This window comes from Vombatus ursinus, unplaced genomic scaffold, assembly GCF_900497805.2.
Source record: "Vombatus ursinus unplaced genomic scaffold, bare-nosed wombat genome assembly UNPS02014772.1, whole genome shotgun sequence".
In the NCBI taxonomy this organism is placed as follows: Eukaryota; Metazoa; Chordata; class Mammalia; order Diprotodontia; family Vombatidae; genus Vombatus; species Vombatus ursinus.
In genome coordinates, this window is record NW_020954550.1 from 4,692,211 (window position 1) to 4,713,635 (window position 21,425).

The 21,425-nt window shown below is 37.8% G+C and overlaps 1 protein-coding gene across 1 annotated transcript in view; it reads left to right on the forward strand.

The window, feature by feature from the left end:
- The window catches only part of JMY (junction mediating and regulatory protein, p53 cofactor), a 107,803-nt gene that overhangs the window by 45,691 nt on the left and 40,687 nt on the right, over nt 1-21,425 (forward strand). Inside the window, exons 3-4 of the mRNA XM_027863407.1 lie at nt 11,073-11,223; nt 18,160-18,329. Coding sequence (XP_027719208.1) covers nt 11,073-11,223; nt 18,160-18,329 — 321 coding nt within the window. The remainder of the gene's footprint in view (nt 1-11,072; nt 11,224-18,159; nt 18,330-21,425) is intronic.

Sequence of the window (21,425 nt, forward strand, 5' to 3'; positions counted from 1 at the left end):
AATAGGGTAGTGGCAGTGGGAATGTAGAAGAGGATTTATAAAACATTTTGAGTGACATTAGAGTTAGAATCAATAGGACTTGGCAACTTACCAGATATGGGGAATGATAATAGTCATTCTGGAGATGGGGGTCTCATGTTTGGTAGAAAGGGCAAGGCTAGAGTTATGGATTTAAAAGTCATCTGTGTGGAGATGATAGTTGAAACCATGAAGAAAAAAAAACAAAAATGAGATTGCTAAGGGGTAGTTGGACGATTAGAGGGTCCAAGACAAAACCTGAAGGAACATAAACTTTAAAGGATCTGAGAAAGGGGAGACAATGAAGAATTCACAAAAGGAGTAGTAGTATGACTAGAAGCAGAAGTATCTAGAAGACAGTAGGTCAGTCATCAGTGTCAGAACCTAGAGAAGAAAAGTCAAAGAGGATGAGGACTGAGGCTTTTGATTTGATGACATTCTGAAAAAGCTTCAGTAGAGTGATGGGAATGGAGAACCAGATTGCAGATGAGAAAGTGACAACATTGTGAGGTAAACTATCTTCTCAGTTAGTTTGGTGGTTTAAAAAAAGATATGATAGATGGAAGAGAGATGGAGAAGGGTTTAGCCAAGACCTTTTTTAGGATTGGAGAGACTTGGCATATTTTTAAGCAGATGAGAAATAGACTGTGGAAAGGGAAAGTCCTGAATATACATATGCATGAGGAAAAGGAGGTGATTGTTGGACTAAAGGCCTAGGAACAGATCAGACCATGGATACAAGTAATAGAATTAGCCTTGGGAAGGAAAAGAGAAAGGACAAATTTATTGAGAATCACAGAAATCTCAGAAGGGGCCTTAGAGGCCATCCAAGATGAAAATTCCTTAACCTACAGTGAGGGAGACCATACCATTTCCTGAAGCAGTTCATTAAACCAAAGAATAGTTCATTAGAACTATTTAAGAAGGTTTCCTTATATGAAGCCTAAAATTGCTTCTTGCAACTTCCACCTGTTCCTAGTTTTTATGTAAACATTAAACCAATTTCAAAAACAACCAACTTAAGTACTGTCTAACCCACATCTTTTTTCTTGTCCATAAAGATAGCTAGGCAAAAATCTAAGGCATCTATGTCTTCCCTGAGTTGCCAGTTTTTGTTAAGTGCCAAAAAAGAGAAATGTGATTAGTCTGTCATGATTTCTTCTTTGCAGTCACTGCTTCCTTTTCTACATGTTTACCAACAATGCCTTTAACAGCACTGTTGTCCGGGAAAGAAACCTTTGATTTAATGGTCTAGTTTTTCTCCAAGCTAGATCCTGGCCTTCTACTGCTCCCTCTTTGCTGAACCCTCCCATATCTATTCCTGGAAGCCTCCACACCAAAAACTTCTTACTTTTGGTGGATTGCTGCCCAAATGCCTGTAATGTCAGAGGGAGGAAATCAATCAGACCTGCCTAAGGGTGTATGCCTCCTTTCCCAGTATCACTTTGAAGCTCTCAATCCTGCCTGAGCATAGGAGATCAGCTGGTGTCCTTGTTTAGAAGTGCTAGACCCAATGTGGAGCATTAGTGGGCTACCTTGTTACTGTTGCCTGACCTTTCCAGTAAAGGGGCATAGTGCTGAATTTTCAGCTTTGACTGGCTCATCTCATTCTTCTGTTAATACTCTTGGCAAAACCCAGCAAATTTGTACTTGAATTTGGCAGAAATTGTAGTCTGGCCTATAGTTTATGGGCTTCTTTATTTCCTTTTTGAAAAAGGATAACAAATAACATTTTCTATTTTTCTTTCACATTTTCCATAGTTTTTCAGAGATCATTGATAGTAACTTAACAATCACTGCCAGTTTTTGTTTTGTTGTTGTTTCAGTGCCCCTGGGAATCTAGTTCACCAAGGCAGGTATCAAGGGCAACAAGGTACTCCATTACTTTTCTTCTTTCTTAGCTGGGATTTCCACTCTAAGTTAACTAATTTTGTTCTGTCTTTTGTACTGCAATGATTGAAGATGTTGCTAGAGAAACCTGAAGTAAAATAAAAGTTTACAAGTTCCATTTGGGGAGGGGGAGAGTGTTGTCTGTTATTGTCCCATCCTCCCTAGTGTTGATCCTTCTTTGCCCCCATGTAGGTTGTTTTTTTTTTTAATCCCTTTTATTGTTTTTAGCTGTTCTTGCCAGTTTTATCTAATTCCACAGTATAGCTCTCCTGATGGTATTCTTACTGAGTAAATATACCATGTTTTTGTATTCTTCTTCTGTTATCAGCATTTGCTTCCATCTTGTACAATGTCTTTAAAACTCCAAGTAAGTTGGTGAGTTCCTTGTGCATTTTCACATTGATCTTTTCAAATAGCTCCCCTTTTTCTTCCTCACCAGAATTGTTTCTTTATGACTTCAGAATTTCATTCTTAAAAGTTTCGTATCCCTGCTGACTATAGAATTTTATTCCATGGGATCCCACTTAATCCTTTTTTCTTCAAACTCTTTGAAATCTGCTCTCTTACAATCGAGAGTACATGTCAAACTCTTTCTAGAAGTTTTCTCTGTTATTCTATTGCGTGTTCTCAGTTGGAGACTGATTTCCCCATTGTTTATATTTAAGTAACCATTTCATCCCTCTTGGTGAGAATCAGGGACAGAATTAGAGTTTGCCTTGTTGAGTTTTCCATTTTTTGAAGGATGATATTATCACTGATGTAAGCCAATATATTATTAGCTGCTATGTATCTGGCAAAGAGAAAGGGAACTTCAGTAGATTTCTCAATAGTTGAAGTTTCCCAGAACTACCATAGCTTATGTCATCTGTTTGTTGCTGAACTACTCTTCTGTTGAGTTGTTCTGTATCATAATCTTACTGCAACATAATTTGTATTACCGTATCTCTTGGTCTTCATCAAAGTCAAAGTATATTATAAACCAGATTAACCTCTTCTCCATTTTGATTTCTTTACATGAGTACATCTCCTTAATATATAGTAGTGTTCAGTGTGCCTTAAATCACTGGTCTGCTCTGCTCTTTTTCGGTAAGGTAAACCCTCTCAAGCTCATATTTTTCTGTGGGCCCAATCTACCAAGTCCCAGTGACGTGTGTGAAGTTAAAATTCAGCTCTGCACTGCCCTCTTCCCTTGAGTCCTCTTGCCCCTGTTATCATTTCACCAATTGAGCTATGCCAAGCTTTAACCTTAGATCTCTTCAACCATCTGCTACCTTTGTTCCTATTCATGTGTTGCCAAATGAAAATGGAAAATATCAAGCAGCTGTTCAGATTGGATCCAGTACAAATTTATGTTATATAAGCTAAACTGGGCGCTCACTTCTGCTAGGCAATCCTACTATATTTCCCTCATCAACTCACCATCCTACTTTCCACAGTAGCTCTTCCAAACTTTTTCATCGCTCCTCAAGCCTCTCATGGCTCCCCCTACCCCTACCCTCTTAATTGAGGATCTTGCCTCACGTTTTACAGAAAAAATTGGGATCTTTCATTGTGACATCTTTTATCTCCCCTCTTCCTCATCCAATGTCATTCATATATCATCTGCCACTGTCTGCTCCTTCACCCTGTGTCAATGATGAGTTGGCCTTACTCCTTACCAAGTCTAACCCCTCTACCTGCTCAAGTATACCATTTCATTCCATCTCCCTCATTAGATTTTCCCCTCTGTCATCCCCACTTTCACTGACTTTCAATCTCTTTCCCTATTGCCTACAGACATGCTAGTGTCTCCTTTATTGTGAAAAAAGAAAAAGAAACCAACAACAAAAAAACTCGTACTTGATCCTTCTATCCCTACTGTCATTCTGTATCTCACCTGCCCTTTGAGTCTAAACTCCTTGAAAAGGTTATCTACAACATCTCTTCTCATTGTCTTCTTAACCCTTTATAATCCAGCTTCTGGCCTCATCCTTCTACTGAAATTGCCCTCTCCAAAGTTACCAGTGATTTCCTAGTTGCCAAATCCAGCGTTCTTTTACTTCGTGACCTTTCTATAGCCTTTGACACTATTAATCACTCTCTTTTTCTTGATACGCTCTTCTCTCTATGTCTTTGGGACACCGCACTCTCCTGGAGAATCTCCTACCTATCTGACTGCTCCTTCTTAGTCTTCTTTTCCAGAGCCTCGTCGAGATCACACCCTCTAAACACACATGTCTGAGAACATTCTTTCCTGGGTCCACTTCTCCTCTACTGCTTCCCTTGTCATCTCATCAGCTCCCATGGATTTAGTTAACATCTCTGTGCTTGTGATTCTTCAGTCTACCTATCCTTCCCCAGACTATCTGCTGACCTCCAATCTTTCATATCCAACTGCCTTTCAAACATCTTGAACTGGGTATCCATTAGACATTTTTGGGGGGAGATGAGGCAATTGGGGTTAAGTGACTTGCCCAGGGTCACACAGCTAGTGTTATGTGTCTGAGGCTGGGTTTGAACTGAGGTCCTCCTGATTCCAGGGCCAGTGCTGTATCCACTGCGCCACCTAGCTGCCCCAGATGTTTTCTTTAAAAGCAAAGCTTTGATTAATTTTTAAAAATTAATTTAAGTTTTTAAAAAATATATTTTGTTAAATGTTTTCCAATAAAATTTATAGTTTTAGCATTCATTTAAAAAAATTTAAGTTCCAAATTCTCTCCTTCCCTCTCACCCCTCCCTGACACATTGAGAAAGCAAGCAGTATGTTATCAATTATACATATGAAGTCATGCAGAACCTATTTCCATCTTAGCCATGTTGCAAAAACCGAAATAATAAAGTGAAAAAAACTATGCTTCAATCCGTACTCAGAATTCATCAATTCTCTCTTTGAAAGTGGATAGCATTTTTCATCATGAGTCCTTTGAATTGTCTTGATCAAAGTAGTAGCTAAGTCTTTCACAGTAACAGTTAATCACTGTTCCAGTAGTACTCTGTATGCAGTGTTCTCTTGGTTCTGCTCACTTCACATTACATCGGTTCATATAAGTCTTCCCAGGTTTTTATGAAACCATACTGCTCATCATTTCTTTCTTCTTTTTTTTTTCAATTTTAATTTTAATTTTAATTTTTTATTTTTTTATTATGGTAACTTTTATTTATTTTTTTGTTTTCAACATTTACTTCCACAAGATTTTGAGTTCCAGATTTTCACCCCATCTCGCCCCTCTCCCCACCCCAAGATGGCATGCATTCTGAATACCCCTTCCTCTAGTCTGCCTTTACTTCTATCTCTCCCCGCCCTTCCCCTTCAATTTTCCTATAGGGCAGGATGGATTTCTGTACCCCATTTCCTGTATTTCTTATTTCCCAGTTGCATATGAAAACATTTTTTTTTAAACATGTGTTTTTAAAACTTTGGGTTCCAAATTTTCTCCCTTCCTCGCTCCCCACCCACCCTCATTGAAAAGGCATGCAACTAAGTATAGGTTATATATGTGCAGTTACGCAAAACACTTCCATAGTAGACATACTGTGAAAAACTAACTCTATTTCCCTTAATCCTATCCCCCCCATTTATTCTATTCTTTCTTTTGACCCTGACCCTCCTCAGAAGTACTTGCTTCTGATTACCCCCTTTCCCAATCTACCCTCCTCTCTATCATCCCCCTACTCTCTTGTCCCTTTCCCCCGCCCATTTTCCTGTAGGGTAAGACAGGTTTCCATACCTAATTGAGTGTGTATGTTATTCCCTCCTAAGTCAAATTCTGTGAGAATGAGATTCACTCATTCCTTCTCACCTTCCCCCTTTTCCCCTCCACTGTAAGAGCCTTTTCTTTTCTGTTTTTTTTTTGTGAGATAATATACCCCATTCTACCTTTCCCTTTCTCCTTCTCTTAGTATGATCCTCTCTCACTTCTTAATTTTTATTCACTAGATATGACCCCTTCATTTTCAACTCACCCTGTACCCTCTATCTATCTATCTATATCTGTATATATGTACATATGATTTTTTCCCCTCCAACTACCCGAATACTGACAAAGGTCTCATGAGTTACAAATATCATCTTTCCATGCAGGAATGTAAACAGTTCAACCATAATAAGTCTCTTATGATTTTCTCTTTCCTGTTTACCTCTTCCATGTTCACTTGAGTCTTGTATTTGAAAATCAAATTTTCTATTCAACTCTGGTCTTTTCATCAAGAATACTTGAAAGTGCTCTATTTCACTGAATGACCATTTTTTTCCCTGCAGGACTATACTCAGTTTTGCTGGGTAGGTGATTCTTGGTTGTAATCCTATCTCCTTTGCCCTCTGGAATATTATATTCCATGCCCTGCGGTCCCTTAATGTAGAAGCAGCTAAATCTTGTGTTATTCTGATTGTGTTTCCACAGTACTTGAATTGTTTCTTTCTGGCTGCTTGTAATATTTTCTCCTTGACCTGGGAACTCTGGAATTTGGCTATAATATTCCTAGGAGTTTTCCTTTGGGGATCCCTTTCACGAGGTGAAATTTCTATTTTGCCCTCTGGTTCTAAAATATCAGGACAGTTTTCCTGGATAATTTCTTGAAAGATGATGTCTAGGTCTTTTTTTGATCATGACTTTCAGATAGTCCAATAATTTTTAAATGCTCTCTCCTGGATCTATTTTCCAGGTGAGTTGTTTTTCCAATGAGATATTTCACATTGTTTTCTAATTTTTCATTCTTTTGGATTTGTTTTACAGTGTCTTGATTTCTCATAAAGTCACTAGCTTCCAATTGCTCTATTCTAATTTTTAAGGAAGTATTTTCTTCAGTAATCTTTTGGACTTCCTTTTCCGTTTGGCCAGTTTTGCTTTTTAGGGCATTCTTCTCTTCGTTGGCTTTTTGGACCTTTTTTGCCATTTGGGTTAGGCTATTTTTTAAGGTGTTATTTTCTTCAGTATTTTTTTGGGTCTCCTTTAGAAAGCTATTGACTTGTTTTTCATGATTTTCTTGCAAAACTCTCAGTTTTTCCTCTACTTCTCTTACTTGCTTCTCAAAATCCCTTTTGAGCTCTTCCAAGACCTGGGACTGATTCATATTCTTCTTGGAGGCTTTGGATGTAGGAGCTTTGGCTTTGTTGTCTTCTTCTGGTTGTATGTTTTGATCTTCTTTGTCACCAAAGTAAGATAATGTAGTCTGACTCTTTTAGTGCTGCTTACTCATGATCCTGGCCAATTACTTGAATTTTAAACTCTTTATTAAGGTAAAAGTCTGCTTCCAATGTGGAGAATGTACTGTCCCAATCTTCGGGGGTTTGTACAGCTATTTTCAGAGATACTTCTAGGGACCTGAAAATTTTCAGTTTTTCCAAGGTGCTATGATAAGGGGCGAGGTGTTTCCTCTCCACTGCCACAACAGGCTTCACCACACCAGCATTCCTCCTCACCCCAGGACCGCCCCTCAGAACTGTGACCCAGATCCAAGCACAGGGAAAGCAAGAGATTCCTGCCTCAGCACTGGCAAAGACATCCCTGCAATTCCCCTCTGATTAGCCACTCGATACCCCCTCAGTCTGTGGGCCAGAAGCTCAGGAAAAAGCCGTGGCCCCGGGCTGCCCTCAAGACTTGTGGCTGAGACCTAGCTTCTCTCACCGCTGTCACAGATTTTTCCCACTGACCTTCTAAGTTGTCTTTGGCATTCATGGGTTGAGAAGTCTGGAAACCTCCACAGCTGTTTGCGATTCTATCCTCTGAGGCCTGCTCCAGGTTTGCTGCGGCCTGTGCGCCCATGCCGAACTGCGCTCCACTCCCCGCCTGGTGTGATATACCTTTCCTATCAACCATCCAGGCTGTCTTTGGCTGGAAATTTGTTTCACTCTTTCTTTTTGTGGGTTCTGCTGCTTTAGAATTTGTTTAGAGCCGTTTTTTATAGGTATTTGGAGGGGTTGGGGGAGAGCTCAAGCAAGTCACTGCTTTCCCTCTGCCATCTTGGCTCTGCCCCCTGCTCATCATTTCTTACAGCGCATAACAATCGCATATCATATCATATACCATCATATATACTATCACATACTATATATATACTACAGCCCTCCCTCACTTAAATCCGATTCACTTGCACGTCATGGCATCACCTCCCTGATGTCATGGTCCTCCTCGAGAATGAAGGACAAACAGCAGCAATCATATACCACATCCTGTTTAGCCATTCCCCAACTAATGGGCATCCCCTCAATTTCCAATTCTTTACCACCACAAAAAGGGCTGCTATTAATATTTTTGTACGAGTAGGGCCTTTCCCCTTTTTCTTTGATCTCTTTGGAGTACAGACCTAGCAGTAGCATTTCTGGGTCAGAGGGTTTGTACAATTTTATAGCCCTTGGGTACAGTTCCAAATAGTTCTCCAGAATGATTAGATCAGTTTACAGTTCCTACAGCAGTGCACTACTATTTCTATTTTCCCCTCTAGCATTTGTTATTTTCCTTTTATATCATGTTAATCAGTCTGATGGGTGTGAGGTGTGGTACCTTAGAGTGGTTTTAATTTTTTTCTCTTTCTGCTGGGCCAGTAGACACTTTAATCTCAATTTATTCAAAACCAAATTCATTGTTTTTCCCCGTAAACTCTCTCCCTGCTCCCCCCTCCCAATTACTGTAGTAGGCACACCTCAGGCTCACAAGGTAGATGTCATCCTGGACTCTTAAAGCTCTCTCACCCCTCCCTTCTCCCAGTATCCAATCTCTTGCCAAAACCGGTAATTCTGTCATTGCATTATGTCTCAATTATACCCCTTTCTTCTCTAACACTACCACCATCCTGGTACAGGCTCTTGTTATAGTCTCCAGGCATGAGGTAAATGAAGTAATAGCTTGGTCTGCCTGCCTAAAGTCTTTCTCCATTCGAATCCGTCCTCCATTCATTCATCAAAGTGATTTTCCAGAAGCATAGGTGTGACCATATGAGGCTTTTATGTTCATATTTCTTATTATCTATATTTTGGCCATTGTGATATATATATACCTTATGATAGATATCCATTTGCCTTCCACTAAGAGGCAAATTTCAATTTGTTAGTCAACAAATATTTATTAAGCTCGTACAATATGCCAGGCACTTGCTATGCATGGGAATACAAAAAGAGGCAAAAGACAGTGTGTAGATGTCAACATGTATATGTATATGTATTTGTGCCTCCTTTATTATCCATACTTGTGCACTGTGAATTTTGAGGTGAGGAGGAAAGCAAGAATGAGATTCAATTCAGTTAAGCCCTCATTATAGTCAAGACACTGTGCTTACTGTACTGGAAATAAAAATATAAAATTAAGTAATTCTTTTCCCTAAAGAGCTTACGTTTGGGGGAAGGAGGAGTTTGGGAGGAATATAATACCTAAGCTCATAAATAAATGCAAATTTTTATGAAAGTAGTACAAAATGACTTCAAAAGGAAAGCATATTAATGAATGGTGGAGAAATTGGGAAAAAGCCTTGTGCAGAAAGAAGTCGATCAGTCAGCAAGCATTTATTAAGCACTTACAGTGTGCCAGGCATTCTGTTAAAAAGGCAAAAATAATCTCAACTTTCAAGGAGTTTCTGTAAGTCGAAATGTGGGGAGCAAAGACTATTAGAATTCTACTACTGCAACTTTAAAAGTGTCTGATTATGAGAGAAAGTGTTGTCAGCAAGGGAAATAGTGACAGGGAAAGCATCATCCTGTCATCAGGAGTGAGCCAGGTTTCATTGATTGTCAGGAGATAGAAAGAATGAGAAAGGAAGAGGTTTAAGGTCAAAGGAAATTTGTTAGAGATCAGGGCATTATGGAATAGATGGGCAGATCTAGAAGGAGACATGGTAGGGGAAGGGGAAAATTGAGGGAAATGAGAGTAAGGAAGCAAGTAGTTAGGGATGGGGAATGGGATTCAGAATCACTGGCATGGAGAGAGTACAAGGAAAGGGAGTTAGGCTAACCATTACAGAATTAATCCAAGCAGAGTATTAGTGGCTGGAGAGAGAGATCTATTCAGGTAAGGTTAGACTTTTCAGGGTTCTCCTTCATCTTGTGAGGTCCCAGGAACCTAGCTTTGTAGCAAGTAGGAGCAGGTGAAGGTATGGCGTGGAAATCCAGGGGCCTTCTCAGGAAGCAACATGGAAAGATGGGCATGGTACTGGGTACTGGGGGCCTAATAAAAACTGGAATGTAGTGGTGTCTTATCTTTGGAGCCTAGGGTGTGCTGGGTCCTGGAGAAGGGCTCATTGACACAGTGGGGAGGTAGACCCTCCTAGGGGGCAGGAGTTTTAGGGCTTTGGGAGATGGGGAGTGTCTGGAGAATGTCCTAGAGGACAACAGAAGGGAAAGTTGGTATCTTGTTGGGAATCGGTTATTCCATCTTTGCCTTTCATTTTCTCAGAAACTCTCATTCTTCAAGGTCTTCATTTAGAATATGTTTCCTAGCAGTAGGACACATAGCAGGTGCTAAATAAATGACTTTTTAATAGAACTAACCAGCAAGCTCGTCAACTAGCTATATGCGCCTATCTATTTGAACCTTCCTTGACAGCCATGTACTTACTCTTACACTGCACACACATACACACACAGAGCCTTTTTTTTTTGCCTTTGTACCTTTGTTCACATTTTAATTCTTGCATAGAATGTGTTTCCCTCTTTGTACCTATTTGAATCCTATGCCCTATCTTAATTCCTACTTTCTTTGTAGTACTTCACCTGATTACTCCAACCCAGGGTACTTTCTCTGAATTTTTCTTAATACTTGTCTCTATCTAACCATTTGGCAATCCTTTGTCTTGTCTTGTTCTTTTTGTGAATAAGGATTCTGTAATGGACGTTGTTTTTTATTAAAATCTGTTTTCTCCAAAGCTAGAATTAAATTATTTCTGATAGTGATATCAAGTAGGTCTCTCCATCATGCACTTTTGGGGGAAAAGTTAATATGCTGTTTTCTTTAATTCATATTACAGTTAACATTTTGAAGAATAGTTTGTAAGCTTTTACTTGGACTTGGACAAGTTCTTCTCAGCTACTTTTGCAGGTGGTCAGGTCAATATGTTGATTAGGACAGTTTTTATACATAAAAAGCCTCTATCCTATTTTTATTAAATTATCATTTTGTTTCATATTAAATGCTTAGGGATTATCAGAGGGGGGAATTGTGAATATAAGATTCTTAGCTGCTATTTGTTTTTCTCCAAAGATTTCTATGGAGAATGATTATCTGGGACCCCGTAGAATTGAAAGTCTCCAAAAAGAAGATGCTGATTGGCAGCGCAAAGCCCACATGGCTGTGTTGTCTATTCAAGATCTCACTGTCAAGTATTTTGAAATAACAGCTAAGGCTCAGAAAGGTAAGTTGCAGGGTAAAATTGTGCTTAAATTATTTTTAAGCAAATATTTTTCTCTTTCGTAGTACTTACATATAAAGTTCTGTAAATCTACAGTATTTGTTTTCTCCGAAGCTATAAGACGTTAGATTCAATTCTCTCAGCTTTGAGGCTCATTTCTCACATGATAATCTTGTTACCTGGAATTCAAACACCTAACCCTGAATAGAACTATATGAATTTGAGGTTGTTTGAAGTAAAGGAATTTTTGTTAGTACTTTTAAAAAATATCATATCTTTTTCTTTGTACCACCTGTGCTTGAATTTTGTTTCAGGTCAGCAGTCATTTATTAACAACTATTAATGTAAAAGACGCTGTATGAGAGACCAGTGATTTAAAGACAAAATTAAATTGTCTCTGTCCTCAGGAAATGTTACATTCTTTTGGAGAAGGATGTACCATGTATACAGATATGTTGAAACAAGGTAGGGAAAGGGAAGGAGGTGAACAGGAGAGAAGACAATGCTCAAGCAATAAGGTCATAGCCTTTTTTGTGTTGTTATAGACCCTTTTGGCAATCTGGTGGTGTGGGGAAAGTTTCTGGACCCCTTTTCATAGTCATTTTTAAATGCATGAAATACATAGTACTCTAAAGGAAATCATTTATTGAAACGGTGATCAAATTAATCAAACAAGTTCACAGACCCCAGGTTTAGAACCGTTGTTTAGAAATGCGTGAGAAAACAAAACAACACATTGATTTTGTGTAGGGGGATAGAGATGTAGAGAAGTGCTGTGCAGAGACGGTTTTATGGAACAAAAGTGGCACCTAAGCTGAGCCTTTAAGGGAGATTAGGTATTTGAGAGGTTTAGATGAGGATGGAATGCACTCATTGTATGGAGGTATTATCTTTTTATTCAGATATACAAAGTGGGAGATGGTGTGTTGATCAAGAAACAGCTTTTAGTCCAGTTGGTCTGGAATCACCAAGTCAGGCAAGCATTTATTAAATGCCTACTCTGTTCCAGGCATTGGGGATACAAAGATAAAATATGCAACCATTCCTGTTCTCAAGTAGCTCAAGTTCTATCGGGGGACTCTATGGAGGGGAAGAATGTGAAATATGGCCAGGAAGTTCAGATTAATCCAGATAGATTGTGGAGTGCTTTATGATTTAGGCTGAAGAGTTTGTATTTCACTGTTGAGGTAACAGTCACTGAGGATTTTCAGTCAGTGGAGTGACACAGTCAAGACCTGTGCTTCAGGCAATCTTTTATAGAATTTATTCAGTATATTTGCTTAAATCTTTCATTACTATAGAAGCAAATTTCAGTGGTAATAATTTATTTTAAAAGTTCCTTGGGATGAAGTATGCAGTCTAGAGAAAATTATTGTCTGTTTCCTGTTTTCAAAAAAGTACTGTTCACTTCAATAAACATTTCTAAAGCACCAACCATGTACAACACACTGAGTTAGTTACTGAGAGTTAAAGAGAGCATTTTATCCTTTACTGAGCAGTACTTTATTTTTATCTAGGGCACATTTTCTTTCTTTCTTTCTTTTTTTTTTAAACAGCAGTTGGAGTTAAGTGACTTGCCCAGAGTCACACAGCTACTGAGTGTGAGGCTGGATTTGAACTCAGGTCCTCCGGACTCCAGAGCCAGTGTTCTATCCACTGCGCCACCTAGCTGCCCCCTAGAGCACATTTTCTAGAGCAAAGACCAAACGTTTATTTTAACTAGCAGGACTCCTGTATATGTGAGAAAAAGTATATTATAATGTGTATTGTAATTTCATGACTTAAGCTTTATAACTTCAGCTATTAAGAGGATGTTTTTCCCTCTTAGATTCTGTTTCTGAAATGTGGGTATGATGGCAACAAGTAGCAATATTTTCTTGTCTTGTGGTTGAGCTAGTAGTTTTTGTTACATGAAATGGAGACCTGCAACTATTAATTTTCCTTATTACTCATAAACTTTTAAAATTTAACTTATTATTTCATATAGGGAACTCCTAGTGAGCAGCTTTTCTCCTAATGTAAACTGACTCCTTCTTTGCAAATTATTTGGTTACAAAGTGTTGTCTGGAATGCTGAGAATTTAAGTGAATTGCTCCAAGTCACACAAGCCAACATGTATCAGAAACAGGACATGATTCTAGGTCTTCACGACTCAGAGACCACTTCTATCTGCTATGCAGATGTAATTTTATTATTAAAATGTAAACTCTAATGAAATACCTAAATATTCAATAAGGAACGTCTTTTAAAACCCACTATGTTAAAAGAAATTTTCGAGTGATTAAAATTTTTTTTATTGTTGCTGGAGGTATGATTTAAAGCATTCTGGATAGCAGTTTGGAATTATGTAAGACAAATTACTAAACTTGTTACACTCCCTGGCCAAATGATACCATCATATTGAGCATATTCTTCAGGAAGGTAAAAAAAACAAAAGATCTAGTTTGTATCAAAATATTGATTGCACTCGGGTGATAGAAAAGAACTGACAACTCCTGGGTCCTCATCACTTGGGAATATCTGACTGAACTTGGATGTCTGATTGTAATAAGAGTATCAATTATTGTATAGCAAGAAATATGTGACAAAAAATAAGAATTAAGAAAACCAGGGATGATGAGTGAATTGATGCATAGTTTACAAAGTTACTTCTTTTCAGCAACACTTGAGAACAGGTATTACAACTGTTATGCTATTTTACAGATGAGGACACTGAAACACTGAAAGCTTAAGTGACTTGCCCAGGGTCACACAATTAGCAAAAGTTGGTAACCAATACTTGAACACAGGGCTTCTAAATTTGAGTACAGGACTCTTCCACTGTACTATACTGTGACCCTAGACATATACCTCAGATAGAGTTGCACCTAAATATTGTCTATTTGTTTTCCTCATCCCACCCTAGAGAGCCATCTTAGATATCAAGGACTTTTTTTTTTTAAAGGAAAAGAAAAATCTATGCGTTGAAAAAAATCTGACAAAATATGCAATGTTTCCACATTTATGGAGCTGCCATCTTTAAAAAGGAATGAGTGGAGAGGTGTTATTTTATCTTTGTTGGGGCAATGCTTGTTTTGTTTTGTTTTTGAAAAATTCACTACATTCAATTTTGATTGTTTTGTGATTGTTCTTTCCTTGTACATTGCTGCAGTCTTGTGTATTTTTTTGTCTCTTGCTTACTTCACTTTGCATCACGTTATATAAAGCTTTCTGTGCTTCCTTTATATTCATTGTTTCTTATAGCACAGTAATATTCCAAAACACATTTTATGTTATGTTTATTAAAATGACCAATGGTACCAGAAATGTATGTTGTGTCATAGTTTTAGTCTATAGCGGGAGGCATGTGAGAGATTTCAAGGAAGGCATTTTTTTGTTGTTGTTGTTTGTTTGTTTGTTTGTTTTGAGTGAAGGAAAATCTTTATTACACTTCTCTGGAGAGAAGCGGGCACAACACACTTTAGTAGCACATGGGCACTGGTTCAGTGGTACAGTCGACTTTTAAACCATTAGTAAGATACATACGCCACCATCAGGGCTACTGTTGGTCTGGTTCATCTGAGTTACACCCTTCCTGGACAGCCCATCGTATGTTCATCCATGTTCTTCCTTGTCATGTTAGGTCATGCGTCCCATGATCAAAAAATGGTGGCTATCTCCACCCTTGGAGTATGTTAGTTAATATTCAATAAACTTATTAAGCAAGTGCAGTGGAGAAAAGCCTTTGCGCTGTGGAGGCCCTGTCCTTGAACCCAATAGGTTGCAACCAGTTTAGCCTCTAGGGCTCTTTCTTAAGGAACTAGTTGTTTACAGAAAGTTTGGAGCCCTTTCTGACTGGTTGAGGGACTATCCACAAGATCTTGGATTTTTTTTTTTTTAATCTTGGAATTTATCCTACTGTGGAAGCCTAACCCCCTAAAATCTTTCTTACAATTCCCTGTTTTGTTTTCTAGTAAAGATTTGGCTTCCACACATTCCCAGTTTCCTTATCCTCTAATCTCGTTAACATGATTTAGCATTCTCCATCACTGGGGGAAGTCTCATTGGTACTTTCAGTCATCATCCTTATATTGCCAGAGCCTGCCATCTGATCTCCCACCGTGGGTTCTAATGGAATAATCTTAGTGAGGGACATCTCTGTCAATCATTGTACCAGTCCTCTAATGCATGGAACTATACGACATCCTACAGCATTTCAGCCACAATTAGGTTAGCGACAGTGGATACAGCCATTCCTTTTCCATTTGCCAAACCAGCATTCCTAACCATCCCTTTAATTAATTATCTATCCCAAAGTTCTCTGCCAACTTCTCAGCTAAAGTAGTTAAACCTTGCAATGCCTTAGTGTTGGTTCTATCGGGGGCTGTGCTGCTGGGCAACATTTCATCAAGGGATTTTGGGGACTTAAAACAATATGGGAGAAGGAAGGGAGAAATTGACCGACGCATTGACAAATTTAAAAGAGGGCAGTCCCCTCATTAAGTGCAGATACAGAGACCCAAAAGTAACGATAAATTGTCCATTTAAAGCTTCAAAAGTCTCTTCTCATATAGCTGTCTGACACTCTGGACATCATTTGGTAAAGTCTTCTGGTCTAAGTGCTGTTCAAACAGTGTCCAGCAGACTCTCCTCTTGTAGAGATCCTCTTTCTTGTGTCCACTCTCCTACAAGATTGATCTCAACACAATTTTAAATTACCTTGCTAATAACCAGGGCAAATAAAGAAAGTTAACTCAACCCCCATGTCTCCACCATTACAAGATCAAAATTGGAACCTTGACCAGTTGTCATATTTTAGGAAACTCATATTGGAGAAATCACAACCTAGCCTTATACTCTGCATTATTTCCAGTTTTGTACCTTGCATTAATTCATTATTCATTCCTGTTCCTCCATGAGGAGGATGAGAGTCCACCAAGGAATTAATAATAGACTCCAATACATAGTAGTTAATTTAAAACCAGTACATGTCAAATACTAAAACAATCCCAACTTCTAGTCATGTACAAATAAATAATCCTTAATTAAAATGGATGCTTTTTTAAAGGCATTTACAAGATAAGTCACAAGCTATTTTTCTTTTAACATTAATTAATTGTAACAAACTGAGACAACTTTAACGTTAAGTATTAACTAAATAACAGAATAATATCCTAGTTCCACAATCTCCTGGGCTAATTATCCTCATAATGATGGGGTATGGGCCCAAGCCAAGACCTTTGCCCCTTGCCCCAGAAAGAATCTGGCTCCCATTTGTCCATGGGCCCCAGAAAACCCTTATACACTCAACTGGCCTATATGGTTTATCTCCAAGAAACTTCTCCCCTGGCTGAAAGAAGACCTGGGCTGAACTCCTTCAGGCAGGGCCCTCATGTCTTTATCTTGGGGTCCCAGCACCTCCAAACCTCCAGACCTCATCATAACTACTATGAGAAATTAAAGGATCCTGACTTATACAGCAATACACTAGTAACTTATCAATACTGAATACTTAATTCTGAAATTCTAGGCCAAACAACTCAATCTTATACTTGCATCTTACTATAATAACCTCAGATGTTCCCACATCAATCTATTGTTTAATAGATTGAATATTTATGCTTATAAAACTTATGATTATAGGAATTTGCTATGAAAGAATAGGAACATAACTTAAGTAAGGGAACAGTGCTTCCCTAGATTCATGTCAATTCCAGGCAGAAGTTATATAATGACCAACTGCATTGAGCCAGGCTTAAAGTCTGCCAGGTGTCATAGTGGAGAAATTGAGTCAGGAGAATCCTACCTCAGCCATGCAGAAAAGTCGATCTCCCGACCTTCCCATGAGAACGCCCTCTTGCAGCTCATAGATGCAGCTCACAAACCTCTTTGCAGGTTGCTGACTTCATGGATCAGTAGCTCAACCAGTTCTTAAGGAAGGAATTGTAATAAGCCATATGGCCATTTGAATAAATAAAAGAAAAACCATATTATCAGTGGACAGCTACTTTGTTTCTAATTCTATGCTGATACAAAGAGTGTTGTTAAAAATATTTTCGTATACATGGTGCCTTTCTATCAGTGACCCCCTAATTCCAAATTGCTTTCTAGAATTATTGTACTGATTCTGTAGCTCCACCAACAGTGCATTAGTGTGCTTATCTTTCCATACCTTTCTGACATTAACTGTTCTCATCTTTTGTCATCTTTGTCACCATGGAAGATAGGAGGTAAAACCATGGGATTGTTTTGATTTGTTTTTAATTACTCTTATTAGTGATTTGGATCATTCCTTCCTGTGGTTGTTAAATTCTTCTTTTGAAAACTGTTTATATCCTTTAACCATTTGTGTATTGGGGAATGGCTTTTGGTCTTATATTTATGTTAGTTGTCCACATACCTTGGATACCATACCCTTATTAGTGATATTTGATAGAGATTTTTTTCTCAGGTAACCACCTGTCTTCTTATTCTTGATGCATTAATTTTGTTGGTACACAAGCTTTTTAATTTCACACACCTTACATAATTGCCTCTATTTCTTGTTTGTTTAAAAATCCATTTCTTTCAAAAAAGAAAATGGTAAATGTTAGAGGTAGTTCATTAAAATAGGCACATTAAATGTTGATGAAGCTGGTGGACTGAATACTGTGTTTATTTTCATTTATTTATTCTTGAACAGAGTTGTGCCTGAGGAAAAATAACCTGCTGTAATCTTTATTTTTGATGGAAATCTTGAGGAAAAATCTTGTTGTGACCTTGAGTTTTTTTAAATCACCCTAATAACTATTGAAATATTTTATAGTTATATCTCACATAAGCTTTTATCTCTTAAATATCAATTTGCATATTCATATTCTTCCTTTGAAGTAGGTTGTCAGTGGTATCTCAGAGACATTGTCAGAATTCTATAATAACAGGATACATATTAAACCTTTTTTATAATTTGTTTTTCTGCAGCTGTGTATGATAGAATGCGAGCAGATCAGAAAAAGTTTGGTAAAGCATCATGGGCAGCAGCAGCTGAAAGGATGGAAAAACTTCAATATGCAGTTTCAAAGGAAACTCTGCAGATGATGAGAGCTAAAGAAATCTGTTTGGAACAGAAGAAACATGCATTAAAAGAAGAGGTAACATTGTATTAAAATGATGAAACATTTCCAGTTGGAAAAACGGGAAAAAATTAAACTTAAATTTCTTTGGTATTATTCTGTGTCTGTTTCCTTGCATAGAGAACTGGTCTTTTTTGATCATATAAGACATGCATAACTATAGAATCCCAGATCTGGAAAGTACCTTAAGAAGCCACTTATTCCAACCTGTGCCTGAATGAATTTCCTTCCTACAGAGACATTTTATTCCTGCCTTGGATAGCTCTAATTAATAGAATCCTCCTCCTCCCCTTATATTAAGCTTAAATCAGCTTCTCTGCATTTTCCACATTGTTGCCCTTTTCTGTACTCTAGCTAAGCAAAACCATTCTAATCCCTTTTCCACGCTGAAGCCTTTGAAATACTTGAAGAAAGCTTACCATTTTCACATTGGCTCTTCCCCGAGTCTCTTTTCCAAGCTAAACAAACCCAGATTCTTTAACTGATTATTTTTAAAATAAATTTTATTAGGATCTTCTGTGTTTACATCACCTATATTTCTCAATTTAGTCTTCATTCCTTTCCTCCTAAAGAGCCATCCCTTATAGCAGTGAATTGAAGAAAACAAAAAAACGTATAGGCCCCTGCCTACAGAAACAGAATAGGAGGTACCTTCCCATATCTCTTCATTTGGGTCAGGATGGGTACCAGGTGTTTTTTTCTATTTACATTGTAGTCATTGTGTGTAGTATTTTCCTGGGTCCTACTTACTTTTGCTCTTCAGAGACTAGGATTCAGAGACTTTCAGAGATTGGTTGCCTGTAATTATTATTATATGACTTCCCAAGAATAGTAATGTTAAAAAGATAGCCTTTGTTTCAGGGAGAAGCTTGAATGTTTTAAAAAAATCTTTGTGCAGTCTCCCAAAGGCAATCCAGCCCACTCTCCTCCTGTTTTATTCTAGATGTAATTCATTGCCTGTTTGAGACATTGTTTAAGAAACCTGTACTAAGGACCAACTCTGTGGGTTGTCTGTTTAACTGTATATCATAGTCTGAATAAAAGTGTTTTTTAATCTACTAAGTTTTCCTTCTGTGGGTAGTAAGGTCTTACTCTTTTGAATAACGGTGGATACATTTGGTAGACTTAGCAGTGGTCCAGAGCTTGGGAACAGTTGTAACAATGTCATCTATGAATAGGAGCACCTGGAAGACCTCAACATTTATTGCAAATCCCTCTTCAGTTTTTTACTGTATTCTGAGCATCCTCCATGAGAGTGGTAAACAACTTTGGTAAACATACTTTTCCCTGTTTTGTGTACTTTACTTGATCTTGAAAAAGTTGACATTGACCCATTAGTGACTACTCTTTTTTTGGGTCTTGTCAATCTGCTGTTACAGATATAGATAAATAATCAGTTAAAGTGATTTTACGCATGAGAGGAGAAAAATGAATTATGGAGCCCATCCCATATGAATGTTGTGCCAGTAAAGACTTTGTAATATTACCCTTTAATTTAATTTTTGAAAGACTACATAAATGTTAGGGAATATGTTAATTTAAAGATGCTGTCTTGTCTAGTAAAAACACTTAGCTCCTCTGACATGACAAAATTGAAAACTTGAAAACAAAACAAAGACCTCGAGTATTTATAATAAAAGCAGTGCTAGACTTGAGGCAATTTTTTTAAATTTAAAAACTGAACCCACCAAGATTCTATTTCACTGTCTAAATTTCTATTATCCACATTTACCAGTGCTACTTCTTTTTCTTCCTGTTCCCTTTCATGTATACTGAATTCCCCCACAGGTTCCAGAGAACTAAATTTAAGAGAGCAGAAACAGCAGCAGGACATAGTAAATACCTTCCAGCACCAATGTTTTGGAAAGGAATCAGGATGAATCTGAATTTTGGGAGTGGCTGCTTAATTCTGTTTTTTCAGTAGCATCCTACAATCTAATCCAACAACCATTTATTAAGTGGATACTATGAATAAGCCACTGTGCCAGCCACTAGCAGTATGACAACAATGAGAAAAAGAAATCTTTATCCTCAGGGAGGTTTGAATCTACATTCTTCATATATGTACATGTTTGTGTTCATATATGTGTGAAAGTATATATATGTATGCTGTAATTACTGATTGTAGATTATAAGTTCATTATCTTAGATTTCTTTTATTACTCTATAGACTTTTCAGGTGGGATAAAATAATAGAAGGTTGACTTGATTTTGTTTTTTGTAAACCACTTAACACCATTGAAATTTTAGAAGTTATAGAGCATACACAGAATATGTTAGAAATATATTTCTGTTATTGAAGTAATGGAAGTTCTCTTTACCATCATCAAAGAAAAAGTTGGAGCAAATTTAGACAAATGAAAGGAAAGACATTTTGTTGAAGGACATCTTTTAAGGCAGTGGTTTGTATTATACCTAGTTAAATGCTTTTTTGGAGTGGGAAAGTATTTGTTGCTAACAAATAATGAATGCAGTGAGATTTTAATATTCTCTGCACCTCTCTCTAGTTCACTTCTATTGTGCTGTGTAACATTTTGAAACCTAATAGTTCCTTTTGAATTATCATTCATATTATAGTTCCCTTGTGCATAAATGATTCTTGTAAAGATTATATAGAGATGAAAAAGTAGACGTTTGGGTGTATAGTTGTTGATGTCTTCTCAGTTTATCCTAGCCTGAGAGGGAGGTACAGAGAGGGATAGTTGAGAAGAGGGGAGGGTTTGAGGGAGGAAGTGAGTTCAGTTTTGGCCATGTTGAGTGTAAGATGTCTTCGAAACCTAAAGTTGGAGATATCCATAGGTATTTGGAGATGTGAGACTGGAGGTCAGCAGAAAAGTTAGAGCTAGATAAGTAGACGATTCCCTTTTACTGTTGAGGGTATCCAGTTCCCCCAGGCTTGCAATCCAGGTGTCATCCTTGACTCCTCATTCTCTCTTAAGCCTACCCCCTGTTCCCCATCCAATCTGTTGCTAAGGCCTATCAATTTTATCTTCATAACATCTCCTACACGTCTCCTTTTCTCTTCTGACATTGCCACCACCTTGGTACAGGTCTTCATAATCCCACATCTGGACTATTGCAATAGCTTCAAGGTTCTTCCAACTCAAGTCTCTC